The sequence below is a fragment of the Lepidochelys kempii genome, chromosome 17 (assembly GCF_965140285.1).
Source record: "Lepidochelys kempii isolate rLepKem1 chromosome 17, rLepKem1.hap1, whole genome shotgun sequence".
NCBI classification, from domain to species: Eukaryota; Metazoa; Chordata; order Testudines; family Cheloniidae; genus Lepidochelys; species Lepidochelys kempii.
Genome location: NC_136396.1, coordinates 16,856,935 through 16,883,507, shown reverse-complemented (window position 1 = coordinate 16,883,507; position 26,573 = coordinate 16,856,935). Strand labels below are relative to the sequence as shown.

Below are 26,573 nucleotides of genomic sequence, written 5' to 3'. Positions count from 1 at the left end.
TCAAGCAAATCCCAAGTACATTTCCAGATAAAACCCTCCATATTCAATCAAATGTGACTGAACAAGTCACCAGGGAGAGCTAAAGCTATTAACAAATACTAGGAACAATTAGAGCAGAGGCTAGAGGACTTAGCATCGTCTCCCTCCCTCGCTGTTATATTTAAATATAATTTCTTCCTTTTCTCCTTGCTGAAATCCTTTCTCTCCTAGTGGGATACTAATAGCAGCCAAACTCTTCCGAAGGGGGCGTGTTCTAAAGACAGGTGCGTGATACTGAGAACTTCTGGGATACTTAAAGCAGTGGAAATTGGTTAAAACTGAGGTGTTGATTTTAGCTTATTGAGACTAGAAAAATCAGCCACCATTTATATTAAGGGTAGTTTCTAAAGGCTTAATAAGTCAATAGACACTTGAATAAATGATTAAACAATTGTTAGAGGCTGACAGCTCAGTAATCTAGAACAGGTACTGCTCATGTCTGTAACATGCGTAATAACATTTAGTCGTCATTTGTTAACCCTTTAGAAAAATGCTCTTAAATATAAAATGTGACTGAAATAATCTTAGAGCAGGAGTAAATTACTGTATGTAAAAGCTGAGCCTGGGGGAGATTTGAAAGGGCTTCACCTGCTGGAAAACAGTGTTTCAGAGAGGGCTTTCTGTGCCACTGGCCAATCTGAGGCACATGGCTCTTCAGAAACACTCAAGCTGCTGGAGTGAGCAGGATTGAGACTGAAGAGGAGAGCGCAGAGCTGTACGCCTCTTTAATTAGCATGCTGAGGATCACACTGAAGGACAGACCTCTTTAGATACCCGTACTCCAGCCTGGCTCCTTTTTTATCCTGTGCGTAAGGGTGTGCAAGGGGCTTGAGATATACTATCACTCCGTGTGCTGAGCTTAATCTTAATGGCCCCACTTGTGCACCTTGCTGTTGTCCGTCCCCCCCAACTCCCCACACACACTTAATTGCAGGATTAAGCTTCACAGACTCTTGAAGCTGCAAGCGCTCTTTGCAAAATCAAACACAAGTTTCCTGCTTATTTTACCAGCTGCTCGTTGGGGGCTTGTCCACACACAGACTTGGGAACTGAAGTAACTGAATCAGTTTTAATCTACATCCTTTAGTTATTTCAATGCAGTCTGTGTGTAGACACTCTAATTTGGGAATAAACGTGTCCTCTTGATGCAATAGTGAAATAAGAGTGTCCACACACAGGCTTGTATTGAAATCACTAAAGGTATGGACTAAAACTAATGCTCAGTTTCTCGAGTTCCAGCGTAGATGAGACTGAAGAGAGAAGGAAGAGGACATGTCAAGTGTGTGTGTTGAGGGGGAGCAGGAAGAACGAGACCTGAGACTGAGGGCTAGATAGTTCACCTCCCTGAGAGACAGTAGTAAGGTTGACAGAAGAATTCTTCCATCACCTCAGCACTGTCTACACTGGGAGTTAGGTCGGCTTACCTGCGTAGCTCATGGTGTGGGTTTTTTATGCTTCTGAGCAACATAGCTGGGTTGACCTCATTTTCTGGTGTAGACCAGGCCATAGTCACAGATGGAGGTGAAGAGCCATGAAGAAGGCGGGGAAGGACAAGTAGCTTGAGCTTGATGTGAAAGGTGAGAGAGGCCAGTGAGGAGGAGACTGCAGTACTTGAGACCAGAGATGACCTGAGGTGTGGAAAAGGATTTTTTCAGTAGAGGCTGAAGGCTGGACTGCACTACAAAATTAGGTGGAGTCAAACCAAACCCAAGCCCTGGTGGGGACAGTGCTAGGTCAACAGAAGATTTGTTCCATCGACCTAGCTACCAACTCTCAGGCCCTTCTGTCGCTGTCGTGTCTGTTCTACAGCGGCACAGGTGCAGCACTGTTAGTGTTCTGCATTCCCTGCGGGTATGTCTGTGCTACGGAGACCATCGCCATAATTATGCCAGCATAGCCCTGAAGTGTAGACACAATCTACATTGACAGAAGGGTTTTTTTTTTGTCAGTGTAGGAACAATACCTTCCTGAACCAAGTGAGCTATGTTGCCAAAAGCACTCTTCCATTGACCTTGCTGAGTCTACATGGAGGGTTGTATCGGCCTAGCTAGGTTGGTCAGTGCTATGGTTTTTTTGCGCCCTGGCCGACATAGCTAGGCTGATGTAACTTTTCTGGGCAGACTATGTCTCAAAGGAAAGGTCAGATTTTGGAGAAACTGAAACTAGGATTTAGTGACAGCCTGGACGGGGTGAGAAGGGTATGGTGAGAGAGGGAGGATGAGGAGCGCTGAAAACTACTTAATAAACCTAAGCTTGGAAGGAATGGAGTTTTATCAGTACATTGGTTGATTTCACCAAACCCACACAAACTGACCCAAAAAACAGTTCCTTTCGTAATCGTTGAAATGTACAGGAAGGCAAAGTAAGAAAAATGCTGCTTCAGAACGTCTTAGTTTCATGTAAAGATATTTACTGTGTATATTTTGATATGTGATGTTGGCAATTTGTGTTTTAATAGCTATAAAGCTTTAAATTTTTGAATCTCAATATCAGCTGTCATTAATTGATTGTTTGACCCCCCCAAAAAATTTCCCACAAATGTGAAAATTTAAATCCATAAAAAATGTAAAAATGCTTAAAAATAAACATTGATATTATCTGTTGAAATTATTCCAAAAAAAATGAATTTTGCCAAGCCTAAATATACCAGATTGGAACAGAACTGGCAGCTGCAGTGAAAGCTTCCCCTAGGCCACTCTGCGAATGTGACTCATGTCTGATGAGAGCTGATTTGTAGGGGGGAGAGGGTTGTTTATAAGTGCATCTGCCAAGCAAGTGCCCATCACCCAAGCCTCTATGTGCCCTTGCAAGTCTAAGACAAAGAAGTGAATGCTGGTAAATTCATAGCTTTGCATCAGTGCTGATAACTCATAGCCTCAAACCACCCACCCACCCACACACGCACACACCTTTGTCTTGTAACTTTGCATGCCTTAAGATCAAGCTCTGACGGAAGTTGCCAGCCTGCAAGAATAAAGGTCTCACTCTGGCTTCCACCCACCTATTACTCCTTGCAGGGTGAACTCCAACAGCCCTTCTGCTCCTGAGACTCCACCCCATTACCCCACAAATTCATCTCCCTGAGTTCTTCACTACTAGATACTCAGACTTTGCCCTTATGGTTTGTCACACTCGAAGGAATGAAACCTGCCCCAGTTATCAGTTCAGGGGGATACACTCATACAGTTTGCACAATAAAGGCAAGCTAGTGGTAAAAAATAAACAAAAAGCTTATTTAATTGAAAAATCATAGATTCAAAGATGAAATAGTAAGGAAATATGTAAAATATGTAAAAGTTACACAGAAGATAAACGTGAAGACACATCCTCAGGCTTTATACTTCTATATTAGTTAAATTTCCTTTTCTAATACAGGTTACCTGTTGTGTCTGAACAAGTTCCTAGCATGCCCTCAGTCCTAGAGGGGAGCCAGTTTTTCATGGACAGCACCCTGCTTATATGCTGGCCCTCAGTTTCTGGCTTATCTTCCTGGCTCATTCAGACTTCGGCATCTGTGCTGGCACTCCCAACAAGGGGCTAGATGTCTCTTGTTAAGGTAGTTTGCATGGCATGGACATGTCTTCTTGAGGAGCTAGACAAAGATCTCCCAGTTCATAGATCCTGAAATGGCCATCAGATGATATTAAAATTCAGTCTCTATCGGCCTGACCTGTACATGTTCTACAGAAGACCCCATTCTCCCGGATTGTTCACAGAGCAACTTTCATCTTCACTAAATATCTTCCCCTCTTCATCTCCCCCAAAATGTTTTCTTTTTTAAATTAATTTGACAATGCATGAAATTGTAGGATAGAGCACTCTTGTGGGCAGGTGTATAATAAAGTTGAGGCACGTATCATTGCCATTCCAAATCTAGATATGAATCCAGAATGTTCTGGGATGTTTGGATCCACGATTTTTGTTTTATCCATTATTCAGTTATGGATTTCCAACACCTATAAAAGTTTTTGCGGGGTTCAGATCAGGAGTTTATCGTTAGGGCCATCTCTTCCACCATAAGCAACGACTGTCACCCCACCATGTCTCCAAAAATAACTTACAGCTGTCTCCAGTATCTACTCATCTTTCTCAAAGGGAGGATGTCCCTGTGCAGTTTGGAAACCCGCAGGTTCATAAACATGATTCCGTCTTTGCAGGGGAGTTTAAAGAAATATGTCACCTGAGTTTGTCATGCCGCGTCATTGCTCACTTCTCCTAGGGAGTGTCTATTTATGAGCTCAAATTTGAACTGTGATTTCAGAGCTGCCAGTCCTATTAGTCACAGTACTGGTACTGGAGAAGCACATTGCTATTCTGGCTAGTATCATGATTTTGGAACGCCTTTGCATACCTATGGCAGAAGGTGTGGTATGTCAACTTCAATCATTAGAACCTAACACAGTGCTGATCTGTTTGGGAAAGCTGTTAATGGAACACAGCAGAAAGTGTTATTCGTCTGGTCAGAAAATACGGGTCCCGTCTGACTCCTCATGCTGAATTATGCCTCATGTATATAATCATAATGCCATGTTAGCAACTCTCGGCAGTCCACGCCCTGGTTAAATGGAGCTGAGCCTCCTTTAAGGAAATTAAAAATGGGATCTTTAGGAGGTCAACTCTGTGTGTTTGTCAGATGGAAGAATATGTTCACATGTTGTAATTGATGTAGCTATACTGTTGCAATCCTGTGTTGTGGACAAGGTTGCACCAGTGCAAAACATGGATTGCACACCTGCAGTGCATCTATACTAGGGATTTTCACTGGTGCAGCCACTCCAATGTAGTCAGTGCTTAAAGTGTGCTAGGTTATGGGCCCAGCAAATAAAATTTCTCAAGCTCTGGCCAGGTTGCTGAGGGGTGCACATTTCAGCCCTGGCTGCTTTCCCCACTACCCCACTTCCTGGGGCAGAGCAATCAATCAGAGCTGCTGCAGAAGTAGGCCGTACCGGGGACAGAACAGGCAGGGTGAAGAGGCCTAGGAGCTGCAGGAGGAACTGAGATGAGCCTGGGGTGCAGAATTGATGTGGTGATTAGGGGGAGAGGCCATTGTGATGTCATTTCCATTTCTTTAGGAAATAATAGAAACCCCCACACACACACACACATGCTTTTTTCAGACCACTTTAAGCACTGAATATAGTTAGACCGGCGCATATTTCCCTAATCTGGACAAGCCAATATTTCCTTTGTATTATGGGATGCTTTACAGCTACTTCAGATTCAGATGCTTAATGACCAGGCTTACGGATCACATGGCTCTCTAGACATGGCTGGTTCTTCAGCGTTTTATGCATACTTTGGCAGATTATAGGTTTATCAGTGGCAACTAATCTTGTAGAGAACCGTGGCCTAATTCCTTTTGTTAACTTATTTAAAGAGAAAGAGGTACGGTCACTATTAGACCTATTAAAACCTACATTACTCACTCAGTGGTCTGTGCCACTGGGCTAAATGTGTAATTAGGGGCTTCGTTCAAACATGATAAAAGGCAGTCACATGTACAGCTTAGTCAAAGGATGTCCTGGCCCACTGAATTCTGATGTGATGTGTGAGATCAGGAATAGAAACAGTATGAAGATGTTAATGTAAACCTCTTGTGTGTGTGCTACAGAAAATTGCAATGCCTTGGTGCCCTTTAAATACTGTAGAGTCCAATAATGAAGCCCTTACTGTTTTTTGCGGTGTGTGTTGTGCCTGTTTAAGAACTGAGTAAGGATTCGATTTGGTGTCTAGTTTTCAACAGGATTGTAGGGTTTGGCAGAATGGATCAGTCCAGGGACCTCTTAGCCCAGTGTCCCCTCTCCGTCAGCCCAGCAGAAGGTGCAAGAAACCCAGCAGTGGGCAGTTACGGGATAGCCTACCCCCAGAGAAAATTACTTGCCAGCCCCTCTTAGTGGTTGGCTTATGCCCTGAATCATGAAGATTTATACATCTTCTAAAACTCCTTTTTTTTTTTTAGTTACGACTATGTACAACCCTGTATTTCCAGCAATGGGATGTGTGGACAAAGTAGTAAAGCCCTGGGAACTTGGAGAAAGGCCACATTTTCCCTTAAAGAGACTGGAAGAGAAGAGCCAGGTCCACAGTTCCTGCCTTGCTGCCATCCATTCCACTGCCCCCTCTAGGTGGTACGCCCTGTGGTGACGTGGCTTTCAGGGGAGTGTCCAACAAGAGTGGCAGAGGCACCATATCTCTACCAGCCTTCATCCTTTCTCCACCATGTCAGCTTGTGGTGCACCTGAACCCTACCTTGCTGACGTCCCTTTGTGGTATAGAAAAGCTGAGCAGGGGGAATTCCAGGGGATTAGGCCTTGCAGATTGGCTGCTCCCTCTCCTGCTGTCTGTACCCCCACTTTGGTGCTTCTAGCGCCTTGGCTGGAATTGTGCTGGTCTGTCTAGGGCTTGAGAGTGCAGCAAATGGAGGGATGTGGATTTGCACACTGCATTCACTTCTGGGGGATACATCCTCAGGTGCCAGGGGGGTCATTGGCAGACATGATGGGAAGCAATGGCAAACCCATACTCCCGAGTGTGATCATTAACCTTTATTGAAAATGAAGTGTTTGCTTTGTCCGTTCTTAAGTGTCCAAAAATTCCATCAAGTTGTCTGTCATCACTGACCCAGGGAAAAAAGCACCAAAACCTTGATGTTTCTGGTCTTAATTTGTATGCATATAAAATATGCTTAGGTGCTGAAAGCTGACTCAGGCTTTTAAAATCCCCCAGCACAATTAGAAGCGTTTGCACAGGGGAACAAATTATGGAAGAACTACGCAGTAATGTTTGAAGGAATAAACTTCTTTAATACATACCAATCCTTATTTGGGAAAGGGTAAAATTTGATTAACAATTCCCACTCTGCTACTCATGCTGTTCTCAGAGGCAGTTTGGTCCAGAGCAGACAGGGTGGCCAGGGTATGTGTCTCACTGTTCTGCCCAAGCCTCGGGGTGTGACAAAAAGGAAAAGCAACAGAAAGAAAGGGTTTCCATCAAGCTAATGGAAACTATCCTGCCCACCCATGGGGAAGAGACATGCAGGTCTGAGGTCAGAATAGATGATCACGTGATCCTTTCTGGCCTTTAGAATTATGAATGTATGTGTATAAAGCAGACAGAGCTTTATATATACTACATCTGTGGACTTCCTGTTGGTTCACTACATGCTTACATCTTGATATACTGCTTTTCTCTTACGCGAGTCTTACGTTGATCATCATCTAGAGTCAGAAATTCATCACTCAGGCCTGGTCTGCACCTAAAATTTTGGTCAACCGAGTTACATCGTTTCAGATTGTGGAAAATTTTGCATCTTGTGCAACGTAGTTAATTGACTTAATCCCCACTGCAGACGCAGTTAGGTTGATGGAAGAATTCCCCTCCATCAGTGTAGGAAGCATCTGCGTTACAGTGGCACAGCTATGCTGCTGTAGTGTAGACACATCTTCAGACTCTCAAAGCATGAGAGAGAATGTGGCAGAAATACTGGAAAGGGGATTTGGCTTTCTGTGTGAGAATGAGTCCTGATGTGGATAGGCTACCAGGGGTTGTCGGTGTTTTCAGTGCACTAGGATGCCCAACGTTATCAATATTGGTAGAGCTGAGCTGGTGTTAACAACAGGGAGAAAGCTTTGCACAAGATTTGTAGGCAAGATTTGAGAGGTCACCATTGCTGTAGCAATGGTCAGAGTAAAGCCCATGCAGAATGGTTATTGAGAATTGTACTTGTTGCTGTATCTCTCTGGTGGTATTTTCATATAGATAAAGTTTTAGAAAGGTCCTGTTTGTCAGCAAGATGGCCACTTTCCTGTCATGGTTGACATTTCATATTTACTGGTTATTGGTCTGGAACTGAGCCTCCTTAACCCCATCTCCATCGTATCTGAACCATGGTTGGTTTTGATTTTGCAACACCAGAAACCAGCGGATGAACGTGTGCAAACCGAAACCAGTGGATGAACGTGTGCAAACCGAAACCAGCCTCCAGTTTTGCCCAGTTCTAATTCTGCCTCACTAATGCATTCAGCATGTATATGAATAATGCTGCTTATCCCAACCACATTGGCTACCAGTGTGCCAGTCGCAGGCAGTGTATCTCCACAGCATTCCTGAATGGTTTAGCATTGGGCAATGGACCTAATTTAACTGGTTTGAGTCATGATATTGCCCTTTCTGCAGGCACCCACGTGCATCTGTTCAGTATGACAGGGCTAGAGGAGACATTTAATTATACCTGTAATTGCAAACACCAAGCAAGTTATAATTGTGTTCAGAAAATGCGTACCAAGGTAGAACTGGCGTCAAAATAAGCAGTTGATGGTGGCTGTGCAAGGCACTGTTAGTGTGTTTAGAGGAACCGCACGGGAGTTGTCTACCAGCAGGTGTATATATGGTAAAGCAGGTGCTTCAGCGCCCATCTTCTCAGCTCATCTCAGCAAGGACTTTGCATGGTTAGAGTAGGGAACCTGAGACCTGAGTTCCAATCCCAGCACTACTTGAGACTTGTGTGACCTAGGGCAAATTGCCCTCTCACTTACTCAGTTTCCCCTTTGTAAAGGGGGATCAATAATACATATTCACCGTTGCATTTGAGGGACGAGTGTAATCCATATGGCTCCAACTCTCCCAGGTGACCTACTGGCTAACAAAAGTGACAGTATATGGGGACCTGTAAGGGTTAGATATTTAAAATTTGGCTTTCCCCAGCCCTTTTCTTTGTCCTTAGTCGACAGCTGCAATTAATTGCTGTTGTATTTCTGCACCTGGAGTTGTTTCTGAGTGCAGCTCGCGTTGCTTCGATGTGCTCGTGCATCAGGTAGTTAGGCGTCGAAGTGGCATAAACCGGGCTCGCAAACAGCTGCAGCCAGAAAGCTGCAAGCGTACAGAGGAGCTTCCTTGAAAAGCAGGCGCGTACAGTGTCTTATACAATGTCAGGTGCGAGGGGAGCCACCAGCAGGAAAATACGTTCCCTTAGTTCTGTGACGTCAGTGGAAAATTCCTTTTCCTCTTCCATGTTGGCTTGCATTAGATTTCAGTTTGTTGCAGCTCACGTTTTCCTGACACATTCTGGTCTGTATTCAGTCTGCTCACGTCCACTGCTTGCAGAGAGTGCACTTGTTTCCAAGTGATTTCTGTTGCCGGCTTTACGTTTGTGCAATGGGTACAACTGCATAGGATGTCCCTGAATCCGCTGTTGTTACTGATAAGCAGCACACTGACTGCAGACCTATATCAGTATAACTAAGTCACTCGGGGGTGTGAAAAATCCACACCCTTGAGCGATGTAGTTATGCCGATCTAACCCCCAGTATAGACAGTGCTATGTCAATGCGGGAGCTTCTCCTGTCCACATAGCTACCGCATCTTCGGGGGGTGGATTATCTATGCCGACAGGAGAAGCCCTTCCATACTTTTTGAAGAGTCTTAAAAATTGCACCAGGATTGACTTTTCAGCCCAGTGCTCTGTGGCAACTTGGATACAGAGGATTTATACACATCATTTAAGACCTCCAAATACGAGAGTCGTCATCAGCTCAGCTCCCCGCAAACCTTCTGTAGGGTTGCTCTGTCTACACCCATAAACCTCCTATGGTTGAGCCTCCCCCTGGGAGTGAAATGAGAATCTCCTGCTTCCCATTCTTTAACCATATTAGCTGCTAATGTTTGGAACATCTTCTGGAATGCCAATTAGGGCAAGGGTTTATTATTACAGTTATTTTTTAAAATATGTGTAAACCACTACAGAAATATGGCACTGACATTTTCCCTGGGAACAGAAACACGAGGAGCAGTGGTAAGAGTGACAGTGGGATGAGGGGAGTAAGTGTTATCCACTGGTCACATGGGCTTGCATTTCCCTGTGGACTGTTTCATTATGAACCATTTTGAAGACTGATTAATTTTTTTCTTATTACTTCCCTCAGTATTTCTGGCTCCTCGTCCTTTCACGAGGTTTGGTCGGCATCGGTGAAGCCAGTTATTCCACCATCGCTCCCACCATCATAGGAGACCTTTTCACCAAAAACACCAGAACCCTCATGCTGTCTGTCTTCTACTTTGCAATCCCTCTTGGCAGGTAACCAGTCCACTGCTGTTCTCTTGAATTACCATACATCCGAAACGGCTGACAAGAAAGACACATTTTCTTAGATTTGAATTGTTTTGTAAGGGAAGAGTTTGCAGACTGATGGCTAGAGTAGGGGCTGCTTAAAAGAAAGAGGTGCTTATACCTGTGTTGCCACTGATTCATGTCCACGTTCGTTTAAGACCCTTGCCTGGAATAAAGGTGAGGTATTACTAATTAACAGAGCTGGATGAAAACAGAAAATAACTATTCAGCATATACGTTTTTGGAATAACAGCGATGTTACTTGTATAACTGATGAATAATATTATACCAGTTCTCTTAGTTGCTGTTTATATTCATTTGAGATATGGGCCTTTTTGAGTCAAGTTCCTCCAAGTTACCATATACTCTAGAAGAGTCATTAGGTTAAGGTACTAAGGGCTAAATGGTCAAAACTGTGCAAGTGTAATTGCAGGCACATCTCCCTAAGGCATGTGAATATTGGAGAGTGCAGGTCAGAGGCACAATTTAGCTCTTGAAATTTTGGCCTTTCCAAAGTATTCTTTAGCTTACATTCAAACTCCGACCTACTTGAATCTGCAAAATTTGGCTGAGACGCTCTAGAGGACCCAGTGGTTAAAACCACAGTAGACAGTCTGTGTTAGTACTCCCACCATTGCAGCGACCACTGTGGGAAATTACTTTTAAAAGTCTAATGTAGACAAGGCTGAGGAGAGCTGCTGTAAGGAGCATTCATGCTTCAATTTACGCAGAGTCGTCTAGGACCATACAGCCCATAGTCTCCTGATGAATGTAACAGACAGACTCAGTCTTTGAGTAATTATTTCCCCTGGCACTTTCTTTCAATTGAGTTCCCTTATCAGCCCAGTGCAGTATCTGATTGCTGGGACTAGAGAGATCCTGTATGTTTTACAATGGTTGACCCTGCATTGTGAGGTTGTAGACAGGGTGGGCTCAGACAATGTGGATCCAGATTCCCAGAAGCAGATGACTTCCTCTGAAGAAGTGGCACAGTAAGTTCATTTCCAGAAAGGGAAAACCTGGACAGCAGTTAACTCCACCATTGCAGTGAAAAACATCTGGATTAGGGTGGCGATACACCAGCTAGAACTTACTGTAGTAACTTTGAAACAAAAATTGAAACATTCTTTTGCTCTTCAGGAAGAAGAAATGGCTGGTCCTTAACTGATGGAAATAACTTTTTCTAAACAGCCCTCGGAAACTGAACACTTAAGTAGAGAATTGAGCTGAGCAGTGGTTGGCAACAAATCAATTCCTTCCAAAGACAAACATGCTTGATAATGGCAAATGGCTAGAAATGGGCCCCAGTTGCCCCATCTGGCTCTGGACCTGATTTTTTCCAAAGTCTAATGGAGTTTGGATCCGTGGTTTGGTTTTGGAGCCATATCTGTAAATGGCTCAGTACCCGAATGGTATTGATGGTAACTCAGGTGCCTTCATGGCTTAGAAAGCTGTACAATAAATGTGTCTGGCAACAGCCAGCCGCCCTGGAACAGCTCTGGCAGCTTTTACCCAAGGCAGCCTTTGCGCTGAATGCTGGCATTTACGAAAGATGGATTTCGTGCCTGTTCGTTTGTTATAGGGAAGCATCACTGCGGTTCACCAGTTGGACCGCTCAGCTAGAGCTGCCTTTTATTACCTGATCATAATTCTGTGATATCTGGCTGAAAGTCTGCTGGTTTCTCTAACCTCCTGACAGGTTTATGATGTTCGCCTATCAGCCCTATGTGCTTGTTCTTCCAAGATTTTTGGTATGAACTTATAAAAAACAGTCTCTTGATGCATATTTGGGAACAACTGCTGTTAAATTAACAGATGGCATTTAAATGGTTTGGTGCAGTATAAACTTGATGGCACTTCTTATTAATTCTAGGTCTGGGCCCAAAAACACAGGTGCTCAGCTTATTGCAGTGATTGGTGTGATGTAGGAATCTGAATGGGACAGTCTTTGGATCCTAAGGCTTTGTTTCAACCCCTTACAGGGCAAAGGGCCTGCAGTGAAGTTCAGATCAGTAGCTAAATTTCCATCAAACTAGAGGATATTTGGTCCCGTCATGTTGTTAGAAGTTACATGTTCTCCACTTTTTCTGCTTTTAGTGATGCTTACTCTTGTCTCTGCAGGAAAAGGGAACTTGCAGACTCAGCAGCTGACCATGACTGTTTGTCTGCATTTCACGTTCTTTGAGAACAGCTACACCGATAGCACTTTATTAAAACTGGCTCCCTTCTTTGTACTTTTTGCAGTGGTTTGGGATACATCACTGGATCAAGCGTGAAGCAAGTAGCAGGAGACTGGCATTGGGCATTGCGGGTAAGCACCTGTCTCATATTCAATAAGTCTGTTAAAATATCCCTCATGAACTCACACACACAAATGTTAGAGCTGGCCAGAAAACAGGTTGTAACTTTCATGAAAACTTTCTGAAAATTTCCAGCTCTTCAGCTGGTCAAAAATTTTGAAATATAAAATTTCGTTGTAATTTTTCATCAACATTTTGCCAACAAATGGACAGAATTTTTGCAGTTTTTCAGGTGGGTGAAATTTCCATCTTCTTTTCCCCCAGCAAAACTGAAAATTTCCAACATACTCCAATAAGCTGGCACTTGTCATTGTCACAGTCTTTATCCCATTTCAAAAGAGGATGGTGCTACCTCACCAAGTTTTATTCTGCTTTACATAATCCGTGGGCAGCACCATCTTCTGACTGAACAGTATTTAACAGTTTGAGGTTGAGGGCAGAAGAGGACTTCTAGGCAGGGCAGGATTAAAAAACTGGAGCACTGGAAAGATACGTGTACAGATATTAAGCATGTAGCAGATTAAACGTATGCAGCTCCTGGACGAAAAGGGAAAGGTGTTCATTGTTGGTTCTTTGTGCTTGTTTCCCTGCCTGGGAGTAGCGTATTTCCAATCACTTCATTATCAGTTGACAGTAGTTTCTTGATGGGCTGGGGAATAGGAGGAACCTTAAATCAACTCTGTAGCCTTTCAGTCCCCTGCTGTCAAGAAACTCCTGCTTTGAGGAAAAAACACTTTGTTCCAGTTTCCGCTTGTTTTTCTGCCCAGAGACACTCAGTTTCCTTCTATTTTAACCTCTAGGAACCTTGATAAATGTGTTGAAAAGATAATAAACCACACACACACAAACACATACACACACAGCGATGTCTTGAAATTGCTGGCAGGAAATGGCCCAGCAAACCTGCTTTCTGGCCTTTGACAGTCTGGCCAGCACGGGGTTGAGTGAGATGCTCTCTCAGGGCTGGCAGTTCCTGAAGGCAATTAATTGCATGAAGCTCGTGCCAATGCAGTTTATAACAGCAGGTGCTGAAATACGTGGATTCCCTACCTCAAACAAACGGCTTTTTTTGGCGGCTGGAAATGAGAAGCGAGGCCAGTAAAGTCACCGGGAATAGTCCATCAGCAGCCAGCTGAGTGGGGAGCAGATTCCAACCAGGAACCTAAAATGAAAAGAATTAAGTGTAATGCCATGAAGTTGCAGACCAGAAAATTGGCCGTCTTACCTAAAGGCAGGAATGCTTTAAGGGTGAAGCTGACTTCTGAGCAGAGGAGCAGCGCTAGGCCTAAGCCCCTTACTCAACCCATTGTGCTTAAATGAGACTGACGTGTTACATAGGATCATGCTGGCCTAGTACATCAAGATGAAAGGCACCCTAAGGCCATAGTTCTCAACCTTTTGGGGCTCAGGACCCAGTTGTAAACCTTGATGGCATGACCCAGGATATAGCTTTAGTGCCAAATACATCCGGCTTAGGAAATATTTCATACCCACGATATATAGTATACACATTAACACAATAAATGCTAAAAAAGTACACTTATGCATACTATAGTGGCGGCTCCTGGCTGGGCGCAGCTCCCCGCTCCAAGTGTTGCAACCTCTGGGGTCACAGCGCTGCTCAGATTTGGGCCAGCCCCCTTAACAGGGGGCTAGCCAGGCCAAATCTATGCGAGTGGTGTTGTGACTTGGTGCATGGTATCAAAACATCACTCACTCAAATTTGGCCCAGCTAGCCCCCTATCATCATGACAGAGGGGTGGCTGGGCCAACTTTGAGTGGCACTCCAACCGTGTGGACCAGGTCGCAAGGCCCAGAGTGGGGTGCCGAGCCCAGTCAGTCCTGAGGGACTGAGGCCACCACTGCAGGGTGATTGTGAGATGGGCTCTGTCTGCAGCCCTCCCCAGGGCCACCCAAGTGACTCCTTGACACATTCCGGAGACCTAATTTTGGGTTGTGACCCACAGGCTGAGAAACCTTGCTGTAAAGGCCTAACGGTATTATTTGATGCAGGAAGTTGCCATTAGCTCCCTTCTCTTCAAGTGAGATCTCCACCTTTGTTTCTGGCAAGAATCTTTCTGGGCTCCTGTGCTTGTAGATCCCAGGCTCCCTGTGCATCAGTCTCTCCATCATGTTCTATGCAAACATCACAACAAATTGCCAGTGATAACCTGACTGTACAAAACACATGAAAACTATCAGGAGACGTTGGTCTGTCTTTTGGTCTTGTCTACATGGGGACACTTATGAAAGTTAATCCAAATTTACTAAAGGTATGAATTTAAAATGCATTAGTTAAATGTCATTAACTCACAAATTAATTAAACTGAATCAAATAAAGACTACTTGAATTCTGAATAGGAGAAGAGTTTCAAGTGGTTTAATTCATCCACTTTCAATTCACATCTTAAATTAATTCAGATTAATTTTCTTGAGTGTCCTCATATAGACAAGCCCTAAATCTAGTAGTGTCAAGCCCTAAATTTAGTAGCATCGTGAGTGTAATTGCTTATTTCCTAGGTGTGTTGCTTCACTGTGTCACCTCTTGTGATCTCACCAGATCTCCTAATCTAGGCAGGGTCACGTTGATCAGTACTTGGATGAGAGACCCCAGAAGAAGAACCAGAGTGTTTGTAGAGGTGCTTCGTAGGAGGCAGTCTTCCCTCTGGTTCAGTAACAATTCCAGTGCCCCAGTAGAGTGCCAGAGGATGCTGTGTTGCTGGAGGAGCTGGTCTTTCAGATAAATAAAACAGAAGTCAGGAGAACTTGGAGTCCTTTAGGATTCCATGGCACTTTCCACCAGAGTTAGGGGCATTGTGTCCTGGACAAATTTCAGCTAAGTTACTTTCATTCTTCCAGCCATAAGTTCCTCCTGTCATTTCAAGCTGAATGAGGTATTTTCCTTAGTTTCCTGTCTTGAAATCATAGAATATCAGGGTTGGAAGGGACCTCAGGAGGTCATCTAGTCCAACCCCCTGCTCAAAGCAGGACCAATCCCCAATTTTTGCCCCAGATCCCAAATGGCCCCCTCAAGGATTGAACTCACAACCCTGTGTTTAGCAGTCCAATGCTCAAACCACTGAGCTATCCCTCCCACCATGTTTTAGGTTTCCTCTTTGCAACCAAACTGGGACCTGCCTTCTGTTGGGCCTGCAGTTTTGTGTTGCACGGGTAGGTTAGGTATTCTGAGGCACCACTACTCAGACTGGAGCCTACCGTGCATTTGGCTGGCACAGAATTTGTACGTAAAAATTGCACCTATCAAAAGGGAGGCCTCAGCCTTATTGATAACATCCCCCTTTAGGGAATGTCTGCCCAGCAGTGAGCCTCCCAGCGCAGGTCAACAGACTTGGTCTAGGGGGCTTTGCACTAGCATCCTACAGACGGCTGCACAGACAGCACTCTGGAGTTGTGGCTCCGGCTGGAGCTTGGGCTCTGAAGCCCACCCCCATCCCCAGGCGTCCGAGCCTGAGCCACAACTTCAAAGTGCTGCGTACGCAGCTATTTCTCCAGCACTAGTGCGCACCCTGCGAGCACAAGTCCGTCGGCCCGCACTGGGTGGCTCGCTGCTGCAGGCTGGGTAGATGTACCCGTTGTGTCCTAGTGCCCTGTTGAACACCGATGTGTTGCACCCTGGTGATGACTGAATCTCAGTAGTAGACAGGTGGTTCGGTTTTATAGCTTGTGAAGCCTTCTGGGATCCTTTGGATGATGCAAATCTTCTCTAGTCATTGGAGTAGTGGACTGGAAGTCAGGAGACCTAATCCTCGTGAGCCTCAGTGTCCTCTTCTGTTTTCCCCCCACTCCATCTTGAATGCCCTATGCAGGGAGCAGTCAGGAACTGGCTGAAAATGGAAAGCCAGAGGTGGGCAAGGGGTATGTGCACACAGAGGAAAGTATGGGAAAGGTCAGAAAGTGACTCCCAACATTCAGAAAACCTTTCCCCTTCCTGGCATACCACCCCAGATACCCTTCAAATACTTCTAGAAATTAGCCAATCCCCTAGCCCACCTGGGAGTAAGCTGGCTTCCTAAGGGTTAAATGTCACAGAAGATGAGCTGGGTACAGCAGTAACACAGAATGCGACCACCTTAATCACAAGCATCTCCAAAGCTGAGCTACAAGAGTAAGTAAGGGTCTCGACAGAGAGGAGCAGATGCGGCAGTGGGTTCATGCAGATTCGGACCAGATGTAAAGAATCTGGCCACTGAAATGAAACTAATGCAATCTGTTTCTTTTTGACTAGCCATGGTAACCACTGGCAACTTCCTGTGCTGATTCCCAGGTCCTCTTTTCCAGGTATCTCCACTCCTAGGCATGATAACGGGGACACTCATCTTGATATTTGTACCTGCTGCTAAAAGAGGCAACGTGGAACAGCTGGGGGGACAGCTGAAGGCTCGGACTTCATGGCTAAGAGACATGAAGGCACTGATCAGAAAGTAAGAGAGCTCTGCTAAAATGCGCTTGGCCTTCAACTCTCAGCCTGGGAGTGAGCTAGCTTTTGCCGGTGGCAATGCTCGATTTGCAAGCGGCAATGCTCAAGGAGCAGCAGAAAGCACGATCCTTGGGCCTGAGAAAGGAAGCCACAGTTGTATTTTCACTAGGAATGGGCCCCAGTTAGAATCCAAATTTGGATCTACCCTGTCCAAGGTTCAGATTGGAGGGTTTTCTCGGGTCCATATCTGGTTCTCGCTTCAGGGAAGCTCAAGTGTGGAAGTGGAAACATATGAAAGAGCAAATGGTGTTACTGGCTTTCTGCCCTTTTTTCTGTCTTGGTGGGCACCGGGAAAGGAGACACCTTCCTGAGGAGGGGGGGAAATGAAACGTCATAGTGAATTTTGAGGAGCAGATATACAAATGCCTGCCCTTGCTTGCAGGTATACCCATGCTTACACAGTTCCACATCCCTATGCACCCACACTTGCACAGTGTCAGTCATTCTGCTGCACGCGCTGTCAGGGTGTTTCTGCAACTGCCTCTGAGCACGTCTCCATTTACCCGCAGATTGCCCATGGAGTTCCAAAGTGGAACTTGCGCGTGATCTTGTTCCTTCTGACAGTACTGACTAGTGCATCTTCCCGGTGTTGTCAGCAAGAACAAGGGTGTTCGGACACGTGGTTATGGTTAATTCACAGGTGTCTCCATGGGGCTTACCCTCATATCATTTGAATGCCTGGTAATCCAAACGGTAATGACACTACTCTCCCAGTGAGGCAGGGTCACTCAGATGGGGAGAATGGCATTTGGAGCAGGCAAGTAGGCATGATGGTAGGACTAGAGGGAGGGCATCCTGATGATTGAGTGCTGACTATATTACTTGATGGTCACATGGCACTTTGTGGATGTAAAGTCCTGTCCAGGAGGTGAGACGTATTGTTACTGTCACAACATAGTGTGTTAGAAATGTACTCTGGGCCTGATTTTCCATCACCTTGCACCATTGTTGCACCTGTGCAAAGTTAGTGCAAAACAGTACTGCACCGAAGCCTGGTAAAATTTTACACCTGCTTTGCACTGATGTAAATAGATGCAGAGGCAAGCTCCAACAGAAAGTACTGTAATTATATCATCTGAGCCTATTTGAGCAGCTAGTGATTTGATCTTTGCTCTAGGGATGCTCTGGCTTATGAGTTTGGGGCTGAGCTGATGCCGTTTTCTCTGTTGCTGCCTCCCATGACCATTATTCCTTCAGGGTTTCCCTACTGCAGAGATAAAGCAGTTCTGGACTTAAAATTTCCCCTTGGATTTTTCTCTCTTGCATCTCCACAGCCGCAGCTATGTGTTCTCATCGCTGGCCACGTCTGCTGTTTCCTTTGCCACAGGGGCACTGGGCATGTGGATTCCCCTCTACCTTCACAGGGCACAAGTTGTGCAGAAAACTGTTGAGACTTGCAGTTCGGAGCCCTGCGGCACAAAGGACAGGTAAGGCTCATCCTGTGCTATTGTAAAGGGGGGCTTTCCTATTGCAGCCGACATTCAAACTTACAGAGCTTGGGCTTAAGAGAATGAAATCCATTGACTAGGATCCCTATAACTTCCTGTTGCCCTTTGCAAAATGATAGGAAGCACTGGGGTTTAAATCCAGAATTTATTCTTTGCTGCTGCAGCTGATCCCTTCCTCGCTACTGGACATGAACTTGTAGCAAAGCTGGAATACTGGGCAGGTGAGATCAGGGAAGAAAGATGGCTTTGTAACTTAGGCACAGGACTGAGAGCCAAGAGATCTCAATTCTACTCTGTCGTGGCCACTGATTCCCAGCACGATGTTACCTGGGGATGGGGCTTCTCTGTGCCTGAGCTTCACCATCTGTAAAGTGGATGTACTATCTGCAGAGGGGCTAAGCCGTTTAATTGATTTGTATGTATATAGCGCTTGGAAATCTTCCATGGAATGCAGCACGCTGTGATGTCATAAGTAGTAGCTTATGACCTCACTGCAGGATCCAGCAGAAGATGGGTGCTGTGGCAAGAGAGGAGGCTCTTATCGTGGCTCACATTTCATCAGCGATAGCAGGGATTGGGCTGGCGTGGTGGCCAAAGTTCAGGATTCAGTTTGGTTGTTCTCCCTCTAGGAGCCAGCAAGGGAGTGCCCTTGTGGCCATGTACTCAGCCCCTGTGGTTCATGCACCGCTCCTCTGCCCGATGCACCATGTGCTGTAAACATCTTTGACTGGATGAAGGGCTTTGGGGGTCCTTTATGAGTTGAAGAGAGATCCCAGACTTGCAGGGGAAGTATCGAAAACTGGTTTTGCCTGTTACTGTTTTCATATAAAGGCTCTTGGTTTGAACGTGCCCCAGGGTGAAATATTCTCTTTAATAATACTGTAGTGCTGACCCTAAGGCAATGAAGAGAGAAGGTCTGTGGGTATCAGACTGAATAAATTTCCCTGCCATGCTGGAGTAGCTTAATACCGAAGAGGAGTATTAGTAATTACCTTTCATCCTGAAGATATCTTAAGCTCTTGATGGTGTGTGTATGCTGGTATCGCTCATGTGCTACTAACATGCAGCCGCTTCTGAAGTAGATTGCAGCAGTAGGACAACATTATAGTACGTTATTTGGGAAGAATAAAATCACAGAAGTGCAGAACTGAAAGTCCTACTTATCTAGTCTGGTCCGCATCACGGAGGAAGGACTAAATATTATCGAGACCATCCCTGACAGGTGTTTGTCTAACCTGTTATTTAAAAAACAGTGAATAACTGCCGAGTTGCAGGGGGAACTTGGGTAGTAAGAACACAGTTACCAGAGTTGGAAACTGGCCATCACACCAGAGTTAATGTGAGAGTTGATTGGGAAATCATTATTTTTTCCCCATACAGAATATTTGGAAAAATGATTTTTTTTTTCATTTTTGTCACAATCTCTTGACTTTCTCAAGTTTTTTGGGAAATAAAAACATGAAGATTTTTCAACAACTGAAAGTTTTAAATCAAAACTTGAAAACTAGCTCAGTTATTCAACAAAAACCTGAGAATTTTGAATGAAAATGGAATATTTTTCAGATACGTTGCATTTTAATTTTTAAAAATGGTGGAAATTTTTTGATCAGCTCTAGTTAATACCCTTAACATGTGCCATGAAATCTCTAACAGCCTGAAGTGCCTCTTTCACTAATCTTACATTAAATTACTTAAGGATTGCCCTACCTGGATACCATTGTCCTCTGGTCCTTTAAGAGCTAGTACTTTGTTACTACTTTTGATGTGTATCCACCACGGCAGTGGGGGAGAGCGTGGTAGCTGTGATGATGGGAGAAGAAAAGTAAGGTTTGGGTCCTACTGGCTTTGCTAATGTATAACAGAAGGCTCTTGCTCCATTCTGTTTTGCTTCACGTTGCACCTGGGTCTCTTCTTTCAGCACCATTGATGGAACGTTGCTTTGTGTTGTCTCTGGTTATATTTTGCATGAAAGGTGCTCAGAAGCTGATGAAAGCATTGCTCCGACTGGGTTAAAATTGTAGGAAGGCATCCTGTTGCCAGCTTTTTGACTTTGTACTGACTATAGAAAACAAATATTAGGAAAATCCACCTGTCTAAGCGAATATCATATCATAAATTAACTGCCAAGAGTGGTTAATCCAGCAGACTCAGTCCATCCTGCAAAAATGTCGCTAGTGGAGAAAGCAGCCCCAACAGCCTGCCCATCTCTCGTTCATAAAGGGAGGTTTTCTCCTCCTACAGTTTTAGCTATCCTGAAGCTTCATGGCCATTACCGCAAAGACTGTTGTGTTCCAGATCATGCACACAAGATGCAGAGCACCTGGGCTATGAACAGACACTCCTTTACATGTTGACAAATAAATAGCAAATCTGTAGTGCAGCAGCAGAGGAGTCAGTTTGGATGGGATTTCACAAGGACCAAAGGGAGTTAGGAACCTAACTCCCTTTGAAATTCAATGAGCTTCGGGTGTCTAACTTCCTTTACACTCCTTCGCACTCACCCTGCCTTTTACTTGGATGATACGTTCGACCCACAGCATAGGGGGAGGAGCTGAGGGCTCCAGTGGAGTAGTGATTCCTAATCCATCATCAGCCTGTTGCTTGCTTGTTTCTCATGCCATAATGTGGCCGCGTTTGAGCTGGCAGGGGGCATTTAATATACTGTCCACTCCCTCCCCATTCCCAGTTAAGACAGAGTTCCTTGCATGATACCGTTGTAAAGCCGCACTGGTCTCAGCTCTGCGCGCAAAACTCTGTAACAGGACAAGAGACTGAAGAAGAAAGCGGCTTTGGCACTGGACTCTTAGGGCTATGTTTTCAAACTGGCCACTTAAGTTGCACGCAGCTCACCAGTAATGGCTGCTGTACTTTAGAGGGAGCTAGAAGATAACCTGTTGACAGGCAGAGACAGTGGTAAAGATTGCAGGCTGGAATTAATTAAGGGCAGATCCAGGAGTGCTGTGAGGCTGCCGGGTGTGCCCACTCTGCCCTTTCTGTGTTAGCTTGGGTCTGAAATAAGCTGCTCCCCTGTTCTACTCTGAACTCTGCGTCAGACTAACTGTGCACGAGGCCCCTGCTGGCTCCCCACAATGGACACCTATTCCGTTCTTTCCTCACATGCAAACATGACATTTTCCAAAATTTTCCCATGCAGACTTTGCAAACATGGTTTGGCAACCAGTTTTGGAACAAGTGGCCTTCTAGTTTTTATGGTCACCGTGGCATTCCCAGTTCCTTGGTAGTCCAGGAATTTGCCACAGGTCACGAACTAGAAAGCAAGTTACAGATTTTCAGTGTTGCCAATGCCAAAAGCACTCAAAAAGCATGAGTCAGGTGTCAGAAAATCCGGAGACGGGCTTAAAAATCCCAACGAGAATTTTGTTCAAATGATGATCTGGAGATTGTTTTATTTCCCTTCTTTTTTTAGTCACCAGGGCGTAAGGTGCAGTCCTGATTTTTTAAGCACCCTTACTCCATCCCTGCCAGTGGGCCCGTGCCCCTGCCAAAATGACCGTGAACGTGTGAGGTCCTGTTGTGCAGAGGATGCCATTTCGTTTCTTTACAAGTACTGGACCAGCGTTTCGCTGCATTCCGACCGAGCCCATGTTAAAATCTCAAGTTTTTCTCTGCAGCCATGCAGGCGAGAAACTTTCCCCCCAATCAAATGAATCCAGCAGCTGAGGCTTTGAGAATAACATCTAATATCACAAGACTTGCAATGAAATCATGAGAATTGACAACACTGAGAATTTGCCCTGCTGTAGTGCTGCTTAACACCCAGATGCATAAGGCAGGCTTAGTCAGGTGCACTTCGTATGAAATTCACCCCTGTTCAGAGAGCCAGCTGAAGGCCCCATGCACCTCCTAAGTCCCATTTAGGTCCATAGCCCTTTGAGCTGGGGGCACCTAGTATGCCTTTCTTTTCTTCAAGGAAAACTGACAGTGACAAAGACTGTATTTCTTAAATCTGCAAAGCCAGAGAGTGAAGTTCAGATCCCATTACCCTGTATTTTCCCAGCTTGTTTGTGAATAAAACTTGTCCACATTAGTGTGTCAGTGAACAAATAACCCTCTCTCAATATTTTGTTTTAACAGTTTGATCTTCGGAGCAATCACATGCTTCACTGGTTTTCTGGGCGTGATCACAGGGGCTGGGGCAACCAAATGGTGCCGGTTAAAAACCCAGCGAGCTGACCCCCTGGTCTGTGCCGTCGGCATGCTAGGGTCAGCCATCTTCATCTGTCTGATCTTCGTTGCTGCCAAGAGCAGCATTGTGGGAGCCTATGTAAGTATAGTGCATTCTCTGAATACGCATATGCCATCTCGCGTGTGCCCTGTCCACCAAACTTCTTAGCAAATCGGTGTGCATCTTTCCATGCAGTGGGGCTGAGACACTGGTTTGTACGTGCCTCTCTTCTGCTTGACCTTCCTTCTTTTGCTCACTTCCATCTCAGCATTACCATGCTCTGTTTGGGGGCAAAACAGCATTGTACCGTTTTCACCTTTCCCATCAAAATCTCACCAATAAGTGCTGTAGATTAGACACAGGGATATAGCTCATGTGCAGAAATCCATCGTTCTCCTCCTTTGTTCTGCTTTAGCCAGGTAAGGGCATTGCCTTAGTCCAGAATGCCAGTACCGGGAAATGTTGGTCACTTTTATTATGAAAGTTCTGTCATTACCATGTAGTTAAATTTCAGTTGCACTGAGGCTATCCTTTTTGAAACCGGTAATTACCTTTTAATTCCTGAGACTGGACAGTTTGCTGCATGACTGAGAATAATAGAGCAGATACGTGTATTATTATCTATTTTTATTACCATAAGGTCTAGGAGCCCTAGTAATGAACTGGAGGTTCATGGTGCTAGACACTGTGCAAACACAGAACAAAAAGATGGTCCCTGCCCCAAAGAGGTTACAATCTAAGTATGAGACAACAGGTGGATACAGACAGATGGGGATACAAGGAAACAATGAGGTAGTGCATAATGAAAAGGCTACCAGAGGGGTAGTAAGTAAATCAAAAAAGTCATGCAGTTCACTGGACATTTGGAAGCATTAGTGGTAATTACATAGTGAGAAGTGTGTGATTACCAGAGATGGTTGGGAGTTTTTCAGCGACATGTTTTTTTCGTTGGAAATGCTAATTTGTCAAAACCAAAACTTTTCACAGAAATGGTCCAGGATGGTAGTGAAGAAAGATTGAGATTTCAGTCTAGCCAAGAGCCTGCGGGGGTAGCGCACTTGCCTGGGATGTGGGAGACCCAAGTTCAAGTCCCTCCTCTGAATCAGGCAGAGCAGAAATTTGAACCTAGCTACAGTACCCCGCATCCTGAGTATCTGCGTCTCCCACATCCCAGGCAAGTGCCCTAACGTCTGGAGTGGGTGGGTGTGTCAAAGCTTTGAAAGGTCCTGTTTTCACTCTGATACAGAACAAAAACAAATATTGAAACCTCAGAATTTTTCACGAAGTGGAATTCTTGTTTTCTGGACAGTGTCTGTGATTACACAACAGCTGCAATAGCGCTGTACTGTAATAAAGTGTGACCAGGTACACTTCAGACTCCCACACAGAATCCTTCATTTCTTTTGTCGTCTTTCCCTACTGTGTGCAGGCTGGCCTAGGGGAGGGACTCCTATCACAGTCCAGTCCCAGGTCTGGATCTTGCTTTTAACACAGGAGAATGGAAATCCTGGGCAGTGAAACAGATCCCAGTTACATTAAACCCTAAAGCCCTTGTGTTTTTATGCAGGACAGAGAAGCTAGGTGGGTTTTTAGGGACTAAGCAGGAAGGTGGGAGTAGGGTAAAATCAGAAAGTCAAAACCTTGCTTTCCCTGACCAGAACACAATCAATCCAGGGATGTAGGGCTTGATTTTAAATGAAACAAAAAGTTGCACTACAATTTCCTGTCTAACCCATCACTAGGTTAATTGGGATCGTTCTGTGTGCTGCTGCTGTGGTCATTATATACAGGCTCTTCTGAGAAGAGAGTGAAAATTAAAAAAAAAAAATCCACTCTGGCTGCTGAGTAAGAGTCAGAAAGAAATCCGGACCAATGGCCTTGTGGCCTGGTCTAGTATTAACCTCTAGTTCAGAGAGCAGCAGAAAAATGACCACAATGCCTTAGAGAAGGGTGTTCAAGGTTAGCAGAATTGTTACCCTTCCTTTATTCCTACCTGGCTCTAAATAAAGTTATCTGTCACCTATTTCTGCAACAAAAGACAAATACTATGCTTTCATTGATCCCATTTGAATCATTTCTTCATTGTCTATTATCTCAAGAGAGCTGATTTTATGTAGATTATATTTCTGTGTAGCCATTCTATTTGTTGAGGAGAGAGTGGAAATGATGAAACAATCCAAACCACCAGCATGGAGTTTTAAGAAATATAAGCAGTAACTGTAATAGACGGTCACTCTGGGGGTTGCATGAGAAGTGAGTTGATAAGCTTGGGAAGTCATCTGAATATGGAAAAAAATGAAGGATATAGGCTTGCTTGTATAGCTGCCCAGCCATCTGGTCTACACTTTCCTGAATGTACTCAGCTTCCTGGTTCATTTCTCCCCTTTTTATTCCTTTCCCATTGGTGGCTCTGGTCCCTGAACACAGCTCTGTTTATCTTTCTCTTATGTAGCAGCAGCCCCTAGACAGGCCATGTAGGCTAGCTTCTCTCTTTCAGCTATCTTTACATGCCTCCAGGCTGTTCTGTGCTGTAGTAGAAGTAGCTGGAAACAAGTAAGAGAGGGAGTACTTGTGCACCTTAGAGACTAACCAATTTATTTGAGCATAAGCTTTCATGAGCTACAGCTCACTTCATCGGATGCATACTGTGGAAAGTGTAGAAGATCTTTTTATACGCACAAAGCATGAAAAAATACCTCCCCCCACCCCACTTTCCTGCTGGTAATAGCTTATCTAAAGTGATCACTCTCCTTACAATGTGTATGATAATCAAGTTGGGCCATTTCCAGCACATTTCCTCCCCCCCAACCCACTCTCATGCTTTGTGTGTATAAAAAGATCTTCTACACTTTCCACAGTATGCATCCAATGAAGTGAGCTGTAGCTCACGAAAGCTTATGCTCAAATAAATTGGTTAGTCTCTAAGGTGCCACAAGTACTCCTTTTCTTTTTGCGAATACAGACTAACACGGCTGTTACTCTGAAGTAAGAGAGGGAGCACTAATTAGCTAGCTGTCCACAGACCACCAATGATCCCCTGGACTCAGTTTGGGAACCACTGATTGTTCCAATTTCCACTTGTTACTACTGTGTTTTGCTGTAAATCGTGATTACCCCTTACTCTGCCATATATATGTGTGTGTGGTGTCATCCTGCACATTAAAACAACAGTTTGCACATCTTTAAGTCCCACTTTCTCTGAAGTTTGCACTTCTCCTTCAGTGTCAGGACATCCAAGCTCATCTTTCCAAACCCATTATCCGCACAGCATCATGATGACACACCGCTCATGTAGTTCAAAAGATTCTGGGGCTAGAAGCAGATTTCAGGTGCTGAACGCTTAGTTTAAATCTCAAGACAACTTCAAAGTGGTGTTTTATGTGCCTTTTGCCAAGCTTTTAGCTGTTGTGGTACCTTGGGCTCAGCAGTTACTTCGGTTTCCCAGGATCATCTTAAAAACAAACAACTTCTCCCAAATGAAACACTTCCAATGTAGCTTTGGTGGCTGCTTGGTTCCAAATCCTGTGATCTGTCTTTTGTCCCGAAGGCGGTTCCTCCTTTGCTTTTTGAGATTTGCATACTATCCAACGCTGAGAATTAGGGACTCTTCATTTTGAGTGAGTGCACAGCAGCTGTGTTCCCCATCCTTCAGAATACTTGTAATGTTGAACCTCATTTTGAAGCCTATGAAACCAAGTTTTAAATTGTAGACACCAAAAACATCTGTGGGGAATCCAGAATGCTTCCTAATGTGCTTGGTACCAGAACTGCAGAGTTGGTACGGTTTGGGACAATGCCTGTTTACAGCACATGTCCTTGGCACCTCTCTTCAGTAGAAATGCTGAATACGATTTTCTGACTATTTCTCTTTTTCTTTCACGAGCGCACACATACAAAGAGGGTAATTCTGAAAGGCATATTGAGAGAAACACAACCCTGTGCAGAGCCAGCACAAGACTTGTGTGCCATGGCCTGGTGATGGGCCTTTGTACGGGGT

The 26,573-nt window shown here is 44.7% G+C and overlaps 1 protein-coding gene across 3 annotated transcripts in view; it reads left to right on the top strand.

Annotated features, from left to right (window-relative positions):
* The window catches only part of SPNS2 (SPNS lysolipid transporter 2, sphingosine-1-phosphate), a 190,490-nt gene that overhangs the window by 115,202 nt on the left and 48,715 nt on the right, over positions 1-26,573 (top strand). For all 3 annotated transcript variants that reach the window (XM_073315320.2, XM_073315321.1, XM_073315322.2), the window contains exons 4-8: positions 9,960-10,111; positions 12,389-12,455; positions 16,744-16,886; positions 18,217-18,369; positions 22,486-22,675. In XM_073315320.2, the coding sequence (XP_073171421.1) occupies positions 9,960-10,111; positions 12,389-12,455; positions 16,744-16,886; positions 18,217-18,369; positions 22,486-22,675 (705 nt within the window). The remainder of the gene's footprint in view (positions 1-9,959; positions 10,112-12,388; positions 12,456-16,743; positions 16,887-18,216; positions 18,370-22,485; positions 22,676-26,573) is intronic.